Source organism: Phaeodactylum tricornutum, chromosome 14, assembly GCF_000150955.2.
Source record: "Phaeodactylum tricornutum CCAP 1055/1 chromosome 14, whole genome shotgun sequence".
Lineage (NCBI taxonomy): Eukaryota > Bacillariophyta > Bacillariophyceae > Surirellales > Neidiaceae > Phaeodactylum > Phaeodactylum tricornutum.
Window position 1 is genome coordinate 43,380 of NC_011682.1, and position 18,760 is coordinate 62,139.

An 18,760-nucleotide genomic window follows, 5' to 3' on the forward strand; every position below is an offset into this window, starting at 1 on the left:
TGGTTGTGGAAGGAACCCATGGGTAGGACTCCGAGAGAAATAGTGATCAATTAATGGTGGTAGTAGGCACTGATACGGTGACTGCAAAAAAGTCGGTGCCAGGCGTGCATGTCGGTCGAAACGTCGGCAAAGTGGTGATTCCCCGTGAATGCAACGATTTGGTATAAGTTCCCGGAATGGCAGCAAGTTTTGAGGACCAATCATTCGAAGTCATTTGCATAGCTGCCATGTAAAGTACTTCAGATCTTCTTGTAAGATTCCCTTGAGAAGGCTTCGTGCGTATCACAATTGCTCGAGATTAGGTAAATTAGTCTCCGTTCCAAATACAGCTTCGAACACAGCTCACAGCTCCGATAATATCTGATATTATAGCTCTAGGGAGCGGTTGGGAATCCAAGCTGCTAATAGTAAGAGAAAACGCAAATTCCGCAAGTACCTGAGTACTGCTACAAGGGTGCCATGCTCCTCTGTGCAAAACAAGAAAGGGAACACCAGTCGACGCTGGAGCAGAATGAATCAAACAATCCTTGACAAGCACCAAACGGTAGCTCTGTTGTTAAAAAAGACCTCCGCCATGCGCGTTTTTTGAACTCATTTTTTTCACAAACCACTATTCAGACGGGTCTCCAAGTCGGCCGAAGAATTGCAACAACGGAAAGCCGTGTGTTGACATATGCTTGGCCGATGCGGCTGATTCTCCTGTGCGACTAGAGAATGTCGTCGCCAGACTGTGTCTAGGCTTGGCTGTGCAGTGCTGATCGAAAAGAAGAACGAGTGTTTGGGGTACGCTTGCATTTGTGAATGTTGGAAAAGGGAGACCCAGTAAGCTTCGCAATTCCCCAGTGGAAGCGGAAATCAACCTCGTTTTGTCAACGTGTGAGGAGTATTTCGGAGGAAAAATTTGAAAGAAGTGACGAGCGGGCCAGTCGTATTCGGCGTTCGACTCCCGAATCGAACTGTCCAAGGCGTCGTTGTGAAGGAGTAGAAGAAAGTAGTAGTAGTAGTAGTAGTAGTAGTAGTAGTAGTAGTAGTAGTAGTAGGGCGAGGGTTTCTTGAAAGTATCAAAACATGTTGTTTACTGTCTCTCTTTCGTCTCTCGTCGAGGAAACCAACACACTCTCCTTTCTCTCACTTCCTGCCTTCAATCGTTGACAGGAATATTTCGAATGAATAGCGGTGCTCCGGCAGTGCTGTCGCGTAAGGTTGCGGTTGTCATGGGCGTGGCAAATCCACGCTCGATCGGCTGGGCCGCCGTCCAAGCACTCACGCAATCACACGAGGTTATCGTCACGTACCAAAACGAGCGCGTGGCACGAGCCTTGCGTGATCTGACCGCAGACAATCCTAGAATCCTTGGTTGTTTTCCCTGTGACGTCGAACAAGATGACAGCATTCCTCGATTATTTCAAGAATACATTCCGGAGGTGTTACAAAGCGCTACCCCTGTTTGCAGGCATCCCCAGTCTCTGGGCGATGAGGAAGATTATAAAATTGATGCCATCGTTCATAGCATAGCGTACGCTAATTTTGAAAAGACAACACTCGGCAATGCTTCGTGGGAGGCCTACCAACAAGCGCAGCATATATCTGCCTACTCTTTTCTGGAAACGGCCCGATGCGCTTTGCCGCTCTTGCCCAAAAGAGACCCCGATATCCCGGCATCGTGGTCGCTCTCTTCATCCATCACCGCCCTCACGTACCTCGGCGCGGTCAGGGCTGTACCCAACTACCATATTATGGGACCAGTCAAGGCGAGCTTGGAAGCTCTGGTGCGCGGCTTGGCTGCTGAGTATGGCCCAACAGGAGTGCGCGTCAATGCCGTGTCGGCCGGACCTTTGAGGACCCAGGCGGCTAAAGGCATTCCCGGCTTTACACTGCTACACCAGCAAGCGGCATCTCAATCTCCTTTACAACGAGCAGTGACGAAGGAAGAAGTGGCCGATACTATTGCCTTTCTGGCCAATAAAGGCACGGGGATTACCGGTCAAACTATTTTTGTCGATGGAGGCTTCAGTAGCGTGGTCCCATTGCCAGCTGGCCACGTAACCTGACGCGTGGAAATGATAAGCGTACAACACTTCTGTAGCGTCTTTCTCTGGGACGCTTCTTTTTCTGTTTCAAAATTCGGAACAGGCTTGTGGTGCGTGTCTAAATGGCTAAGCCGTATATATTGTCATAGATAATACTCAGCGTATGAGCCCGTTTTTGTGCCCCGCTGCCCCCAAAATGGGCTTGTACACCGAGTATATCTAGGACGATACATACGGCTCGAACCAATAGATTTACAAAGTCCTAAAATTTTCATTGCTCTCTCTAGCTAATGTGAATGCCTTTTTCTCAATGTACACTATGAACTCATTCCAAACGGAAAGCTACCACGGAATATGCCTAAACGGGAATCACACAATACTTCTGCATACTTACCAGGTCCGCCAGAAGCTCCTTTTCTTCCAATTCATCAATTAAAGAATTCTCGTCATCGTCGCTGAACGAATCGTCGTCTGACTCGGAATCGGAATTGTCGTCGCTGCTTCCTTCATCATCGCTGCTGCAGGAGCAAGAATCATCATCCTCAATATTGTCGGCGGCAAGAAAGAGCGCTTCTTTAGGTGTGAGTCGGCCGGACGCTACCATGGACGCCACGTCCAATGGTAAAGCATTTTCTGGATCCGGCATCGGCCTTGAGTGCGCTGCTTGATGAATCCCGGCTGGTGGCAAAGGAGCGGACTGGACTGGTGGCCAGTACTTGTCCACAATACACTCCAAGTAATCAATCCAAAAAATATAGTGATCCTTACGGACGTAGTCGAGTGGACAAACCCCTCGACAGTCCGCCATGAAGAGTAAGCTCGGTTCACGTTGAATCAAGAGCGAAAATGCTTGAAAGGAAGGCCGGGCACCCCAGCACGTGTCGTGCAACAGCGTGCGACCTTGAGCATCCGATATTTTTATTTCTCCACCAAAATCAATAAAGATCTGGAGAATTCGATGAAAGCCCATACGGCAGGCCTTGTGCATAAGAGACTCTCCGTGAATGTTGCATGCATTCGCTGAAACTCCACAGGACAAAATCTCTCGAATCTTTTCTTCATCTTGTCTTTTGAGAAGATCGATCAACTTTACATCGTAAGATGCAAGCTGGAGAGGGGTGGGCTGATTGAAGAAAGCTGATTGAAGGACAGGGTATTGCTTGGTACAATAGCCCCGAGACTTAAGAATGGATTCCAAGAACTCGTGAGGTGAGGTCGGAACGCTCTCCACCTCTTGATCTGAAGGAGTGTCTGCGCTGAGGTCTTCATTGACTACAGTTCCAACAGTATCAAACGAAGATTGGCTCACGAGCCTCTTCAAATTCGGTCGCTTCGTTCGCTTACGCCTTCCAAAACCTCCAAAAAGATTCTGGAAGAGTTTAAATGCGCTGCGATTAGAAGGGGGTTTGTGTACTTCTTCACCTTGGTTTGAGGCCAGAAAAACTGCCTGAAGCTCCAGAGGAATGCGGCTCATGTAAACTTTGCGGATGGCGATAGGGGGTCGGATACGCTTTCTCTTCCGTCTTTCGAAGCCAAAAATGTGAGAGCCCCATCGAATTTCTTCACGATTGTTTTAGACTTTTTCGCCTCTGTGTACCACAATCCAGTCTTTTATGGCCATTCCGGACAATGACTTTCTGTTCTCTCAATCTGTTTCAATAAGTAATTTGATGCCGAATAGATTCCACTGAATCACCCCAGATGACGATTATGTCTATATTGCATACGTGGCCACATCATTTAAGGGAGATATTCCCAGCCAGATTGGCCTTCGCGGATAGGTAAAGACCGTGCTTCTATGTCGACTTCAGTAGCAAAGTAACATCGAGATTTTTTTAGAGATATTTTAGGTACCGATCGCTGTAAGCAGATTTTTTGTCCTTATTGACAGTGAGACAGGATTTGATTTACCGTGAGGAATAGTACGATTACGTGATATAGCTTGCATCATGGATGAAGTCTTACAATCCTTACATTTTCTCGATGCATATATCAAACAAACGTTTCGTGTCCGGGAAAGCACTCGACAAATCTGACGGAACAAATCCGAAAAAGCAACGAAATAGTAGTCACAAATCATCTTCAACATCTTCGCTAGGATGAGCAAAATTTTTTTTTTCAACTTTCCTTATAGATACTCTATCACTTGGTCAGACTAACCGAGTATAGGTCGTTCCATCCCTTAGACGGGAATGCTTGATAGACTGTGAATTCCACACAGGTCAGCAAGTAGCTCGTCGTCTTCGTTGTCTTCCTCGTTCCACGTAGATTCGTCGTCGTCACTCAATGAATCCTCCTCACCGCTGACTGAATCCTCTTCGTCTCCTTTTGCCAAGTATGTAGCTTCTTCTGGACTCAGTCTTCCCGACGCAACCATTGCGGCAAGTTCCAACGAGAGAGCATTTCCTGGTTCTCCAATCTGTCTTGAGTGCGGCTCTTGCTTTACCAGATACGAAAGTTTGGGTGTGGACTGAGTTGAAGGCCAATATTTGTCCGCTATTTGGTCCAAGTACTCAATCCAGAAAACATAGTGATCCTTGCGAACATACTCGAGGGGGCAGGCACCACGGCAATCAGCTAGAAAAAGAAGTTCTGGTTGGCGATCAACGATAAGAGAAAAAGTTTGGAACGAAGGTCGGGCACCCCAACAGGTGTCGTGTAGCAACGTACGTCCCTGGGCATCAGAGATTGCGAGATCTGCGCCAAAGTCGGTGAACGCCCGGACGAGACGGTGATATCCTAATCGACACGCCTTGTGAATCAAAGATTCGCCATGAATATTGCAAGCGTTAGGTGAGATACCACTGGCAAGAATTTCTCGAACTTTCTGCTCATCCTGGCTCTTGATGAGCTGTATAAGCTTGGTATCGTATGAAGCGAGTTGAAGGGGTGTAGGTCGATTGAAGAATGCGGTTTGAAGAACAGAATAGCGTTCGGTACAGTAGCCACGTGCCTTCAATAAAACTTCCAGGTGTTCGTGCGGCGTAACGGGGGCACATTCGTTGTTCTCATTGTGGGAGCTGCCGCTAAAGTCATCCACCCCGAGAGTACTGACTGTGGCAAATGAGCTCTGGCTTGCAATGCGCTTCAAATTCTCTCTTTTGTTCTCGGTGGATCGCTTACGTCGCCCAAAGCCTCCGAAGATGCTCTTGAACACCTTGAAAGCAGCTCTATTGGAAGGCGGCTTGTGTACTTCCTCTCCTTTGTTCGAAGCAACAAAGATGGCTTGGAGCTCAAGTGGAATACGGCTCATTGTGCTTCTTGTTTTTGATATTTTTGGTTTGCGGCTAGGACGTTTCCTTGGCTGAAAAAGTAAATTTGTGAGAACGATTGCGTTTCGCAACTGGTTTTCCAATGAGTCTCAAATTCCAATACTGTTTGCGTCCGAAGATGACACTCCCGTAGAAAGACCCTCCAGAACCACAGAATTATTAGCTTTGATGACTGTTTAAAGGATTTGGACGTCAAAGACTCCGAAGTTGTGTTTAGCTTTTGTCAAATGAACTGACGTGGCTGGTCATTTTCCAAAAAGACAGAATGATATAAAAATGTGAATAAGGGTGCCTATAGGACCAATTCGGGTCGCTCTACTGTTAGTGAGCAATCTATTTACATAGACTAGTCAAACCCAGTAATAACATGTCTTACCGGAACATATTTCCAGCGGCTATACTGGCATGATGGTGGCATGATTGCAGCGCTGTTTTACGCGCTTACATTGGCCCACACCCTACATTAAGTTCTTCCGCTGTGCGTTTCACTGGATTTGTCCGGGTCAGTGAGGACTTCGGCTTCTGGCGAGGCGAAAAAGTCGTTAGGTACGACCAGGTCATATGGACATCACAGTGCGATCTTGCTCAAGGACCACCTACCCTTCTTCTCTCACTCAAAAAGCAGCGCCAGCTGCGTACGTACTTGAGCAGCTCAATGCGGATGCCAGCTTATCCGGCTCCTTCCCCGCGCCTTGCATTTGTGGAAGACCGCGGAATCCACGTATCTCATGGGCTTCCATGTGGATCTATAGCTTCTTAATTTTGCTTTGTGCCTTAAAATTGCCACTCGAAACGGAGTACAAACCAGAAACTATTTCGTATAGCTGCAATGGTGAAAGGTAGTATGCCTCAACTTCTTTTGCTCTTACAGCTTCCGATTCGATTGGTGCTTCCCGGCGTTACGTCTCCGTTGTGCTGGCCTGCAATAGCTGAATGCCGGCTTAATATTAAGATGCTTTGATCACGTGGCCCTCTTTAGTCTGCAAAGTCTGATTGTATCTAGACTGTTGCGAGCAATTGGTTACTGTTAGTTTGACCGTCGAATAGGGGCAGTTTACAGTAAACGGGAGGTACGAGCCCAGCTACGCTCTAGGCGTTCATCACAGTCGTGATTCACTGTAAACGCGACCCAGAGTTTACTGCTAATGCAATTCCGGTGAAAAAGCCATTTGGACAAGGCAAAGGCAAGCAGCAGATTTTGGTGTCACCACAATTTTCGCTTACATTACAACGAAGCATCAACATGAGAGCAAATCATGGATTGTACGTATAGCTTGATGCTATTGATAGTTTGCAGATAGCTTGGTACGTGAAGATATGGTCCTACCGGAAGTAGAAACCACACCGCTGCTGCAGATTCGTTTTCTACCCCAAGCGTCGGACGAGCTAATTCACCTGGTCCAATCTCGTTTAGCGGAAAACGGCATTGTCGTCTTGTCGAGTCACAAACTCATGGGAAAATCCACGATTTTGAGAATAACGGCCAAGATGGAAACGTTGGAGATACAGGCTGAAAAGATTCACCTGATGAAGGAAACGGTTGGCAGTCGTCGCCGGGTCGTCGATTACTTTCGCCGAGAGCACCGCAGTCGGTTTTGCGATCTCACCAAACCGCCCCAACGTGATGCACAAGGTTTGTTTACGGCTGCTGAGTATGCACTGTTAATAAGGCATTTGTTGGATCGCGTTCATGTATTGAAAACAGGGCAAGTTTCATCTCCCTTGTCCCAATTGTTTGACACTAATTATCGCGTAAAATATTTGGTGGACTTTGACGACTCAAAAGAGGCTTCGAGAGGGAGCTTGGCATTTTTAACGGCTTCGCTCCGCCGCAAACTTCACGAACATGGAATTCAGAGTGCCTGTCTTATGCATGTTCTGATCACGTACAATTTGGTCGATGCGGTTGTTCCAGTGCCGGTTCCTGCCGTAAATCGTGAAATTTTTCGAAAAACGTGGTGGCCCTGGTCTCGTTTGGATCTACCTATTGAATTAATCCAAGACTACTACGGTTGGGAAATTGGTTTCTATTTTGCCTGGATGGAATTTTTGACTCGCTGGTTATTCTTCCCTGGTATCCTCGGTCTGCTGGTATATATCATTCGCTGTTACCGGGGAGATACCATTGACACGGATGAATACACTCCTTTTTACGGTCTCGTCACCTTTCTCTGGGCCGTATTGTTTTTAAGATTTTGGGAACGCCACGAACACAGGCTCGCCTATCAGTGGGGTACTTTCTCGCTGTCGCAATACGAGCGTCAGAAGTTCTTTGCCGTCCGGCCGGAGTTTCGGGGCTACCTACGGAAGTCCCCCGTAACGGGGGAAGTTGAGACATATTATGAGCCGTTACAAAGAAGAATCAAGTATATTGGAAGTGCGCTTGTAACTTCGGTTATGCTGGCGGTTGCCTTTTCTGTCATGATATTGTCTCTCAATTTACAAGGCTACATTCGCCCGAAGTCAAACCCCACTCGTTGGACCAAAAACAGTCCACATCCTTTCTTCATTGCTGATTTGGCATTCGTGTCCGAACCGGGCCAAGTCTTCGACGCCTTGTCTCTACGCGGCTATATTCCGGTAGTCGGGCACGTGATATGTATTTTCTCTTTGAACTTGCTGTACCGTCGAATAGCCGAACGATTGACAAGCTGGGAAAACCACGAAACGGAGAGTAGTCACCGTAACTCACTCATTCTCAAGCGATTCCTGTTTGAGGCCTTCGACTGCTACGTCGCACTCTTCTATTTGGCGTTCTATGAGCGGGACGTTGAGCGCCTCCGTCTAGAGCTGATTGCTGTTTTCCAGATTGATACAATCCGGCGCGTTTTGCTAGAGTGCGTTATCCCCATACTGATCCAGCGATTCAATGCGGCGCATCACTTGAAACGAAAGCTGAATCCTATGCAGTCCCTCCTGGTGATTCCCACCCACGACATATTAATGGACGAACTCGATAAGGATACCTACGATCAGTTTGATGATTATATGGAGATTGTAATTCAGCTCGGATACGTCACCTTGTTTGCGTCAGCCTATCCGTTGGCATCCTTAATTAGCATCGCAGCTAATTGGGTGGAGATTCGTTCCGATTGTTTCAAGCTAACCCAGGGTTGTCAACGACCAGCTGTCTTTCGATCTTCTGGTTCGGGTATGTGGAAAACCTTGGCATCTTGTATCATTTGGACGAGCGCCTTGACGAATTGTCTCATCGCGGGTTTCACATCTGACCAGTTGGTGCACTACCTGCCTTCATTTTACGTTCATGTGCAGGAGGGCTATACAGATATGGGTCACGAAAAGGGTTGGTTGCTTGTGTTTTTGATTTTTGGACTCGAGCGGATCCTGGTTTTAACCGGCTTGCTCGTGTATGCGATTGTGCCAGCCGTACCAGAAGATGTAGTCGATGAGCTAGAGCGGCGTCAGTACATTCGATCGCAGCAGGAAGCGTGGGAGCATTCACCCGAGAACAAAAAGAACGACTAAGAAATTTGAAGTAATCTTTTTATTCTCTTAAACAACGAGATCGATTGGCTGTGAATTGCACGTTTGATAATATATTAGAGCGGGCGGAGGTGTCTAAAGTTTACCAGGAATCCGTATCGCCGTAGTTGATGACGATGCAGTGTCTTCTGCAGTCGTTGATACTGCTCCTACCGCAGGTTGTTGTACTAGCCCGTACAAGAGCACGGAACCAGCTTCTCCCCGTTCAATAGCAATGGATCCGACAGCCAACGTGAAATTACTGGCCATGGCAATTGCGACACCGAAATCGTCACCAGGCCTTTCTCCGGTCCAAGATACAGAATGCACTTGCCATAATGAAGAAACATCAGTGGTGTTTATTGTGCTGGTGCTGGGTGGGTATCGGTACAAGCGAACCTCCCCAACTTTGCTGTTGGCACCGGGAACTCCCACTGCCAACAAACCTTGACTTAAAGACACAGCAGAACCAGCTTCATCGTTGGCCGTGGGCGTTTCCTGGACAATAGGATCACCTAAAGCGTTCCAACCATTGGAGGCTTGGTTATACTCGTACACTACCGTCATGCCAGCATTACGTTGACCGTTGACGGTCTTCCACGGAATGCCCACGGCAACACGGAACGTCGCTGTATCTCCGCCGATGTCTCCGACGGTGGTAAGGGCGATGGAAGCGCCGTAGCGATTGTCGGAAGAAGAGGGTACAAAATCGCTGTTGACCATGTCGAGGGGGCCGCCAAGTACTGTCCAGGTTTGCGTGGAGGTGTCCCATTGCCAGGCCCGGACATAGCCAGTGCTACCGGTGTTCCGAGGGGCACTAGCAATCACTACGCTTCCATCCGGCGAAAGATCAACAGCAGAGCCCAACCAATCCAGATCTCCTGTCCCGGTCAAAGGCGCACCGCTTCCCATCATTTGCCATACATTGCCGGACGGGCTGTATTCGTACACCCCGACGTGTCCGGCGAACCGAAATTCCGGTGTAGAAAAGTAAGGTGCACCAATTGCCACACGAAGACCGTTTTGCGACAAAGCTACACCCACACCAGCGTAAGACATGGAAGAGAGTCCTATGATGCGGTTTCCCCTTCGCGCGTACTGGCCCGTCGCTTCGTTATAAAGGTATATTTGGATACCGCCTGCTTGCTCGCCACCCGAGTCGTCGTTCGGTTCCGAAACAGCCAAAATGGATCCATCCGCATTGAGCGCCACGGCTGAACCCAGGGCATCCTGGGCCGCGTCTCCCCGAAGAGCGCTACCTCTTGGTATCCACTGGTCCTGAACTCGTTGGTATACCTGTACAAATCCAGCACGAGCCAACACGCCGGCCGCACTGTCACTGTTGGCCACGTCCGGAGCGCCAACAGCCACAACTTTACCGTCACGCGACAAAGCCAATGCTTGTCCAAACATACCGTTCGGTGCCGGACCCGTCAGTCTACCCAAGGGTGACAATTGCAAATTTTCTAAAGCTTGCGTAGGCGTTGCGGTGGGAGCAGACGTCGTGGAAAGCGCGGAGGGTGCGATGGAGGGCTGTGCCGTAGACGAGACAGTCGTGGGACGAACAGTCGGCCTGTTGGTTGGGGCGCCAGTATCCGACGCTGCTGTAGGAGTATCGTCTGTACCGGCAGCAACGTCGATCACAGAAGGGGCTTGGGTCCCTCGCACGTACCGAGTTGGCGCTGCGGTGGTGCCAGCCGCCAACGCAATCGCTGGAGACGCCGTGGGTTCCGTTGTCTGTATATTGGACCAAGAGTCGCCACTAAGATTCGTTTGCGACGCATCATCTCCCGGGTCATTACTGTTTCTGGTGAATCCCGTCGTGACCGAAACAATCATGGTCGCGATGGCCAGGAGGAGTATCAAGAGCAAGGCGTACGCTAACTTTCCTTGTTTAGAGCGAAGGTTGAAGAAACCGTAACAGCACGCGTATGAGTTGGTGCTCTGTCGGTGCGACGTCCCGAAGCCTTCGGCCGCGCTGTCGTCGCTCCCGCGGGCAGTGGGGCTAACTTCGTGAATTGAGCCCAATGCACCGAAATTGTAGTTGGAAGTGGCCTCGTCGCTGTCGTAAATGGTAGCGTGATAGGGTGGATGTGGGTGCGATCGCATTTTGCGACTATTGTTGCTAATGACGGGAGTATGCTCGGAAGCGGCGTTGGAAACCGTGGAAGCCCCATCGTCTAGAGTCGGTAAAGTGTCGTTGTCGTCGTCGGTGTCATCGCCATTGCAGGGTGCCGATTCGACTTCGAAAGACAGTTTGTGCGTATCGGGTATGACGGCTTGGGCCGCCGCATCCCCGTAGGCATCGACATCCACGGGTCCCGTGATGCCACCATCCGCCTCAGAGCTGTTGAGGACAGCGTTAATGATAAACTGCTCGTGTGGACTGGTGCCAACGTCGGCGGTATGGTCGTACTCGGGACTGTGTATACCGACATCTCGTTCGTAGGGTATCCGCTCGCGACCTTCCTGCCCGTGACGCTGTTGTTGCTGACGATAGCGAGCCAGCCACCAAGCGGAGGCGATTCGTTCGTGTTGTTGCGATTGCCGCGGTGACGTGGAGAAGTGTGCTGTTGGTATCGGTCATGCTGCGGATGCGGCTAGTCGGCGAAGCGTTACCCGTGTCCGCGGACGACTCCACGCTGGTGTTTCCGTGCGGAGCGTGTCGGTCACCATCCCTTTCGTCGTCGTCGTCTCCGCTACTGCCGCTCTCCACGCGCTGTCGGTAGAGATCTCCGGGATGACCTCCGGTGCGGAAGAAGGGATTGGACGGTGTAAAGGAGGAAGTGGTGGTGTTGGCGGCGGCGGCGGTTGTTGGAGGCGTCGCGGTAGCCAGAGGAAGAGGTGCAGGAGTCGTATCCGCGGTCGCGGCAACTCCGCGATCTTCCTGTGGACGGGCACGGCGCGAACGCAGGATCGAGGGACGGCGAGGTGGTGCCATGGTGCCAAAATGTTGCAATGGGATACAGCAATTGTGGTGTGTTTACAGATGATTGGGATTGGTGTGAATATTGGACCTCTCGTGATACTCACGAGGGTTAGCGGTGCGTTGGTGCGTTTGCCGTACAATTGGCAGCGAAAAAGCGGTAGTCCGTGACGTCTCGGTCGTTGGAGATGGGACTGCTTCCGGAACGAAACGATCCGGAAGGAACGGTGAGACTACTAGTGAATCTGGACGCTGATGGTGTAGGGCTGGCGTTCTCGTCCGAACTGTGTCAAAGAATCCGACTAACTGTAATGCTGCCCTAGTAGCATTCACTGGCTGCCAGCCTGCCAACGCGATGATTAGGTAGTTTACCCACTTAGTTAGTGTAAGTGATTGGCTACGGCTACGCCTTCGACTACTGTGGTCTCTGTGGGTCGAGTTCACAAGTCACTCCGAATGGTGGGAGCCGTGGAGGGCAGGGCCATCCCGGAACGAGGGAACGCGATCTCGATTGTGTTTCGTACCTGCTGGCATAGATGAGAACCCACATGAATGAACCCGGCCTCGTGGGAATTGTAATGAGAGCGGGAGCGTCGACAGGCGATCGTTCTTTCCTATTGGAGGGCTCCGTTCCTTCTCAACGTAATACTATTTCGTAGTCAATTAAGGATTCCGAAGGCACACGACTCGGGTTCAATAATTGCCTTACCAAATTACGTTTTCTGGGATCCGGAGTTCCCACATGAAACGCTTCGAACCCTCGCCCTAATGGGGAAAAACCCGTTTCGTAAGTGGTTCCTCCAAAATTACAAAAAATACTTACAGCCAGCGTTTCGTTACGGTTCCGTACTCTTGCAAAACGCAGGGACGGTCGGTGGGACTAGGGTATTCTTCCGTTGGTACCAGAGCACGTGCGCGTGCGCACAATCACTTACTATTAGGGCCTCCGTCCACGCGCGCCGGTATCCAATTCCCGAACCCTTCTTGGCAAGTTCTAAAATTGATAGCCTCTAGTTAGAACCCATGTGACTCGCGCGGGTTTGGCCCCAGTCTACCGAGGACCCATAGTCAGCAGTTTGAATTGTGTTCTCATATCGCGGAAGCGCACCCAGCTTTACTAATTGGCTTCCTTTCCTACTGTCGGAAGGTGTAAGTATCGTGTCGTTCCATTGGACGTCTACGTTCCATTATCGCTGTATGTGACTCTCCTCTTACGTTTCAAAAAAATTTATTGGTTGGTTTCCATTGACAGGTACGCGCATTTCCGTTATCAGTGTCTTCCCCATTTCCACTCCGACCACGAGCACGTGAAAAAAGCAGCGGAGGTCCTAGTTGCCAAGGTTTTATATTCTCTATCTCTCAGTCCAAAACTTGTTCGACCATGAGAGTGATCGTTTTCTCGTTGCTTTTGCAACTTGTGTGCGCGTGGGACGCCAAGTCCATCGTCAAAGACAATGTAGCAACTAACGGAAATTCCGTCATCCACTCCGATGGCCCCCAGCACTTGTCCGTAGTCAAGCAGCCCGAAAGACCTAGTCGCCGGTTGCAAGCGGACATCTTGACCACACTGGAAGGGAAGGGATCTTCCAAGTCGAGCAGCGGAAAAGGGTCAAAGTCCGCCAAATCAACTCCCACTAAATCATCCAAATCGTCTAGTGGGAAAGGATCCGCATCCTCCAAATCGGCCGGATCCCTACCGGCGCCGACTCCTACAGCGAAGTCGGCAGTCACGCATACACCTAGCGCTGCTCCTACCCGCGGCTCAAGGGAAGAAACCGTCACCATTTCATACGTCATTGCCCTTACGAGTGGAACGGACTTCGACACAGTAGTAGCTGACCTGATCGAAGCCATGAACAGCTTGGCATTGAATACTGTCGCGGAAGCTGTTAATGCTGTCGGACGAAATCTGATGATTCAACTCATCCGCCGTGGTGGTCGCCGTCGTCTAGATGCCCGAGTAGTGTTGCCAACCATTATTGAATCTGCTGTTGTAGTTGGTACGTGTAGAGATCACGCGTCGAATATGGACAGTGAGAAACTGGTATGAGTAGGCATGAACCGTGCTGGTACTAACTGTAACAGTCATTTTTTGTTTTCGAAGAATGCCCACCAGGCAATCCCGCCGGCGCTACTTGCCTCCTTGTAACTCATGGTATTGTGTTGGAAGTAACCGGTGACACAGCGGACGTCAATTCCGCAGAAGTATTCAGAACTGAACTAGTGCAGGACGTTGCAGGAGGCCAACTTGATCAAGAATTGCAAGAGGTCAACCCCGAATCCCCGGTTCTGCAAATTACTGCCACAGAAACCGCCCCTCCTGCTCCAGTTGTCACGGCTACTCCAGTGCCGCCACCAAGTGATGGATCGACTTTGGCTCCAGTCACCGCGCCAGTTGTTGCTCCTGTGTCGCCACCAATCGCAGGATCGACTTTGGCTCCAGTCTCGTCACCGAGTGCTGCTCCAGTGCCTCCACCAATTGCCGGATCAACTTCGGCTCCAGTCACCGCACCAGTAATTGCTCCGGTCGCCACGCCAGTAATTGCTCCCGTCATTGCTCCAGTGGCGCCACCAATCGCTGGATCGACTTTGGCTCCAGTCCCGCCACCAAGTGCTACCCCTGTGCCGCCACCAATCGCCGGATCGACTTTGGCTCCAGTCACCGCACCAATGGTTGCCCCTGTCACCGCACCAGTGGTTGCCCCTGTCACTGCACCAGTGGTTGCTCCTGTCACCGCACCAGTGGTTGCTCCTGTCACCGCACCAGTGGTTGCTCCTGTCACCGCACCAGTGGTTGCCCCTGTCACCGCACCAGTGGTTGCCCCTGTCACCGCACCAGTGGTTGCCCCTGTCACCGCACCAGTGGTTGCTCCTGTCACTGCACCAGTGGTTGCTCCCGTTACTGCACCAAGCGCGGCTCCTAGCAGAGTGTGTATAAGCACAGAGGTGCAGCTAAGAGACCACATTGATAATAATATTGATGGCGTCTTGTGCGCCAACATCACCGTGTCGCTTTCGAGCACCGTTATCATTCCGCAAAACGCCGATTTTGATCTCAGCTGTGGTGGCAACACATGCCTAATCTTATCAGCATTGGAGATCCAGTTATTTCGGACCGAAGTAACTACCGCTTCTGGCAATGGTCACGATGTCAGCTTCACCGGTATCATATTCGAACAAGCCCTGACGACAGCGGTAAGAATTCTTGTTGTACCTAGTATGAGCCCTTATGAAAAAGTTCTTTCTCACCTCTTTACACTCTGGTAAACAACTACTGCCTTCTCAAAGGCTGGACCTTCCCCGAATGGAGCTGCTTTTGGTCTCGTTGGAGGTACTACAAGCTTTACAGACTGTAATTTTGGCTTCAACTTTGCGGTAAGAATTGATTTCCCGTGGATGATTCAGTTCCTATCAAGTCTTCTTAAAATACAATTTTCTTTTCTCACCTAATAATCTCTTTTCATCCGTGCAAGCTATCGGACGAAGATCCTGCCGGTGATGCTCCAGGTGGAAATGGAGGAGCAATCGCGGTCAGCGCCAATGGCAGTGTGATCGTTACAAATTGTCTCTTTCTAGGAAACGGAAGCTTGGTACGTTCGGCGTCGTTTCATCGTTGTACCATACATGGAAGTAAAGTATTGTCTCACTCTGGATTCTCCGTATCGTTTTTAATTTGTTTGCTGTTGCAGAGAGCGGGTGGAGCAATTGCGGCGTTCAACGTTGGATCCGACGCGAATCCCACCGTGACGATCACGAACTCTAGATTCGGTGGAAACGTGGCCAACGCTGCCAACGACATTGTAGCGGGCGATCCGACGGACATGGGCAGTGCGGTGGTGACGTGCGATGCGGACACGATGTTCTGTGCCAGTGGTACCACGCTGGCTCGTTCCGGTGCCACCATTACCGGTTGCACTACCGTGAACGCCGACGCATTTTTCTGTTCCGATCCCGAGGCGTAAGTACGGTTATTTCCGTATCGGTAGGAAAATATGAGTAGGAGAACGTGCGTTTGTAGGCACTCCGGATGAGACAGTGAACAACGTGCTTTGTTTCCCTATCGTCGTTACACTATTATTTGTAACGCAACACATAACAAGTGATATTCCATAGTACACCATCGATGCATCTCGGGTTTTTCTAGGGAGAAAACGAGTAGTTCGTCCTGAAGCTAGTAGTAGAGATAGGTTTCGCGTACGCTGAGGCTGGTAGAAATACGGCACGGATTTGATGGATTTGTAACTCGAATTGGATATTGACTGACTGTCTAAGAGTACCGGTGCGTGAGGAATATCTCAGTCAAGCAGCACAGACGCCCAAGAAAGGAACTGGGGGACTCTACTTTCGATTACATTATGAAAAATAGCGTTTTATAAATATAGCGAGAATCCTACAATGTTCGACTCCTACTACAGGTTTACAATTATCGAGCGCACTCTCGAGAGCGCAGTAGACGGAGGGGTGACCGTCACTACCGGAAATTGTTTTGGGCCCCCGTTGGTACGACCAAGACTCAAGAGAAGAACAGAAAACACAGTACGCAGCATACGCGACACTTTGTCGATGAACTGCAACTACAGGCTACCCTCGCAAGTTATCTCTAAAGGCAGCAATCCTGTGACACTTGCTCGGTTGTTCCCGTCTCTCAATCCAATCCGCACGGAAGGATCGATATCGGATTGGATTTCGGCAGATAAGACGACCGTACAGTGAGTGACGGGTCGACACTGTCCAGCCTTGTTGTTGTTTTCCATCCCACTCGTTCTCTAGCAGATTCACTCTTGGATCTACGCAAGCAACGGCTTATAACCTAAATTACTACTCCAAATGATTCGCAGTCGCACCGGTGCCAACGGCACTAACGGCGCGGTACCAGCCCGTACGAGTCCGACCCAATCCTCCTCCGCGTTGCTCGAATCTCCCTCCACCACAACGTCGTCAGTGACGTCCACCACTAACCTAAACAGTAACCACAACTCCGTTTCCGTCAGCCGATTCTCCCGTTGGCTTTTGGCACCATCCCGGGCGTCCCCGTCGCCGCCAACACTCTCACCTCCGGCGCGCGTGGCACGCAAATCACGTCTCCGACGGCGACCCCTGGCCTCGGCTTCCGCCGCCAAGGCGTCCACCTTGCGTCACCATCTCGGATGGGTTGCTCCCCTCGCTCTCGTATTACTCGCACTCTTTACGCTCGTGCTTTTTGTGAGTATTTATTTACTCGAAACCACTGCCAATGCCGGCGTCTCTACGGCGGAGGGCTCCAATGTGGTATCCCCCCGTCGTGCCTTTTGGCAACAACACTTGCGACGGCCTGCACCTTCCGACACAGCCGTGGTACCAACTGATCACGCCATGCATCGACCTTCCGGTGCTACCATCGGAACAAAAATCAGTACCAAACCCGAAGACTGGATTGATATGCGCCAATTGGTTCGGACCTTGAGCTTTGACAATCCCGATGGAGGCGTCTGGAAACAGGGATGGAACGTCACGGCACGGGACGACTTTACCAACGCTCAGCCGCTACAGGTATTCGTCGTCCCGCACTCCCACTGTGATCCGGGATGGATCAAGACCTTTGACGATTACTTCCAATCGCAGACTCGCCAAATCCTTACCACCGTCGTCCAGGCTCTCCAACGAGACCAACGCCGCAAATTCATCTGGGCCGAAATTTCCTACTTTGAATGGTGGTACCGCGAACAAAAGGACGACACTCGAAAAGTGGTCCAAACGCTCCTTGATAATAAGCAGCTGCAATTCGTCACGGGCGGATGGGTACAACCGGACGAGGCCAATTCGGAATTATACGCTATGGAAATTCAACTGCAGGAAGGGCATGATTGGATTCGACAAACGTTCGGGGACGCCCATGTCCCCAAACACGGATGGTCCATTGATCCCTTTGGCTATTCCCCCACTATGGCCTACCTTTTGCAAAAATACGGATTCAAGGCCATGCTCATTCAACGGGTACACTACGCCGTCAAGAAGGAACTCGCGCAACGCCGTCACTTGGAATTTTATTGGCGGCAAACCTGGGAGGACGCCACCACGGCGGGCACTCACGATATTTTCACCCACGTCATGCCGTTCTTTTCCTACGACGTACCGCATACGTGCGGACCAGATCCCTCGGTCTGCTGTCAATTTGACTTCCAACGCACTACGTGTCCGTGGCTCAAGGCGCCGCAAACCATCACCTCCAAAAACGTGGCCGAACGAGCAATGCTCTTGTTGGATCAGTATCGAAAAAAGGCGGCTCTCTACCGGTCCAACGTAGTCCTGGCACCACTGGGAGATGACTTTCGCTACCTGACGGCTCAGGAAGCCGAGGCCCAGTACACCAATTACCAAGCAATCTTTGATTACGTCAACGCCAACCTGCCGAATGTTAAAATGCAATTTGGAACTTTGTCGGACTATTTTGATGCCGTGGTGGGTTCGTTTGACACACCCATACTACAAGGATCCTTCTTTACCTACTCCGACATTGATCAAGACTACTGGTCGGGGTATTTTACTTCCCGTGTTTCCGACAAGGCCTTGGGTCGTTGGTTGGAACGCGTCTTGTACTCTGCAACGCAGATGGGTGCATCGAAACAAGACCTCCAGGCTCCCCGACGGGCCCTGTCCCTCTTTCAGCATCATGACGGCGTCACTGGGACCGCCAAAACTCATGTACACGAAGATTACGCCCGCCAAATGATGGACGCCATTCATACCACCGAGGACTGGATGCTGCGTGCGATTCATCAACAGTACGGGACTGAACTGCAACCCCTGTTGACCGCGGATACTACGGCCGGCGCAATCCAACCGTGCTGGGTCGCGCCCGAACCACGGACCATGCCCGAAAATGCGTGTGAATCGGAGTACACTGTAGATTCCGCAGCGTCGTCGCCGCCAGCCCTTGTAGCGGTCTACAACCCGCTGTCGACATCGCAACACTGTGGTAACGTGGTTGTGCCCGGCCAAAAGCTACGAACTGCCACACTACCCTGTGAACTCCCTGGTCCCACGTCAGTGTCACAAACAAAGTTTGTCTT

General features: G+C 50.7%; 5 protein-coding genes across 5 annotated transcripts; 3 read left to right on the plus strand and 2 right to left on the minus strand.

Moving 5' to 3' along the window:
* Positions 1 to 1,214: 1,214 nt before the first annotated feature.
* On the plus strand, positions 1,215 to 2,314 carry PHATRDRAFT_47536 (predicted protein; the record flags this gene model as incomplete). Its single annotated transcript, XM_002181797.1, has 1 exon — positions 1,215 to 2,314. One exon carries the CDS (start codon positions 1,215 to 1,217, stop codon positions 2,049 to 2,051), a length of 837 nt encoding a protein of 278 aa, XP_002181833.1. The 3' UTR covers positions 2,052 to 2,314.
* On the minus strand, positions 2,279 to 3,556 carry PHATRDRAFT_54757 (predicted protein). The gene is made up of 2 exons (XM_002181954.1): positions 2,425 to 3,556; positions 2,279 to 2,388 (listed from the first exon to the last, which is right to left on the minus strand). The coding sequence occupies exons 1-2, from the start codon at positions 3,502 to 3,504 to the stop codon at positions 2,356 to 2,358; spliced, it is 1,113 nt and encodes a 370-aa protein (XP_002181990.1). The 5' UTR covers positions 3,505 to 3,556; the 3' UTR covers positions 2,279 to 2,355.
* A 656-nt stretch (positions 3,557 to 4,212) lies between these two features.
* PHATRDRAFT_37779 (predicted protein) lies at positions 4,213 to 5,283 on the minus strand (the record flags this gene model as incomplete). Its single annotated transcript, XM_002181955.1, has 1 exon — positions 4,213 to 5,283. One exon carries the CDS (start codon positions 5,281 to 5,283, stop codon positions 4,213 to 4,215), a length of 1,071 nt encoding a protein of 356 aa, XP_002181991.1.
* Positions 5,284 to 6,558: 1,275 nt separating this feature from the next.
* Positions 6,559 to 11,757, plus strand: PHATRDRAFT_47538 (predicted protein; the record flags this gene model as incomplete). Its single annotated transcript, XM_002181798.1, has 2 exons — positions 6,559 to 6,565; positions 6,600 to 11,757. 2 exons carry the CDS (start codon positions 6,559 to 6,561, stop codon positions 8,786 to 8,788), a joined length of 2,196 nt encoding a protein of 731 aa, XP_002181834.1. The 3' UTR covers positions 8,789 to 11,757.
* A 5,372-nt stretch (positions 11,758 to 17,129) lies between these two features.
* PHATRDRAFT_52248 (alpha mannosidase) lies at positions 17,130 to 17,648 on the plus strand (the record flags this gene model as incomplete). Its single annotated transcript, XM_002181799.1, has 1 exon — positions 17,130 to 17,648. A coding segment is annotated over one exon (519 nt), but the record flags the coding sequence as incomplete, so codon positions are not given.
* Positions 17,649 to 18,760: the final 1,112 nt, after the last annotated feature.

Bases quoted from the DNA above. Each gene is read 5' to 3' on its own strand.
- PHATRDRAFT_54757 (XM_002181954.1), bottom strand. From the start codon at position 3,504: ATGAGCCGCATTCCTCTGGAGCTTCAGGCAGTTTTTCTGGCCTCAAAC. The intron at 2,389-2,424 runs GTAAGTATGCAG...ATTCCCGTTTAG, and splicing joins AGGAGCTTCTGGCGGACCTG to GCATATTCCGTGGTAGCTTT.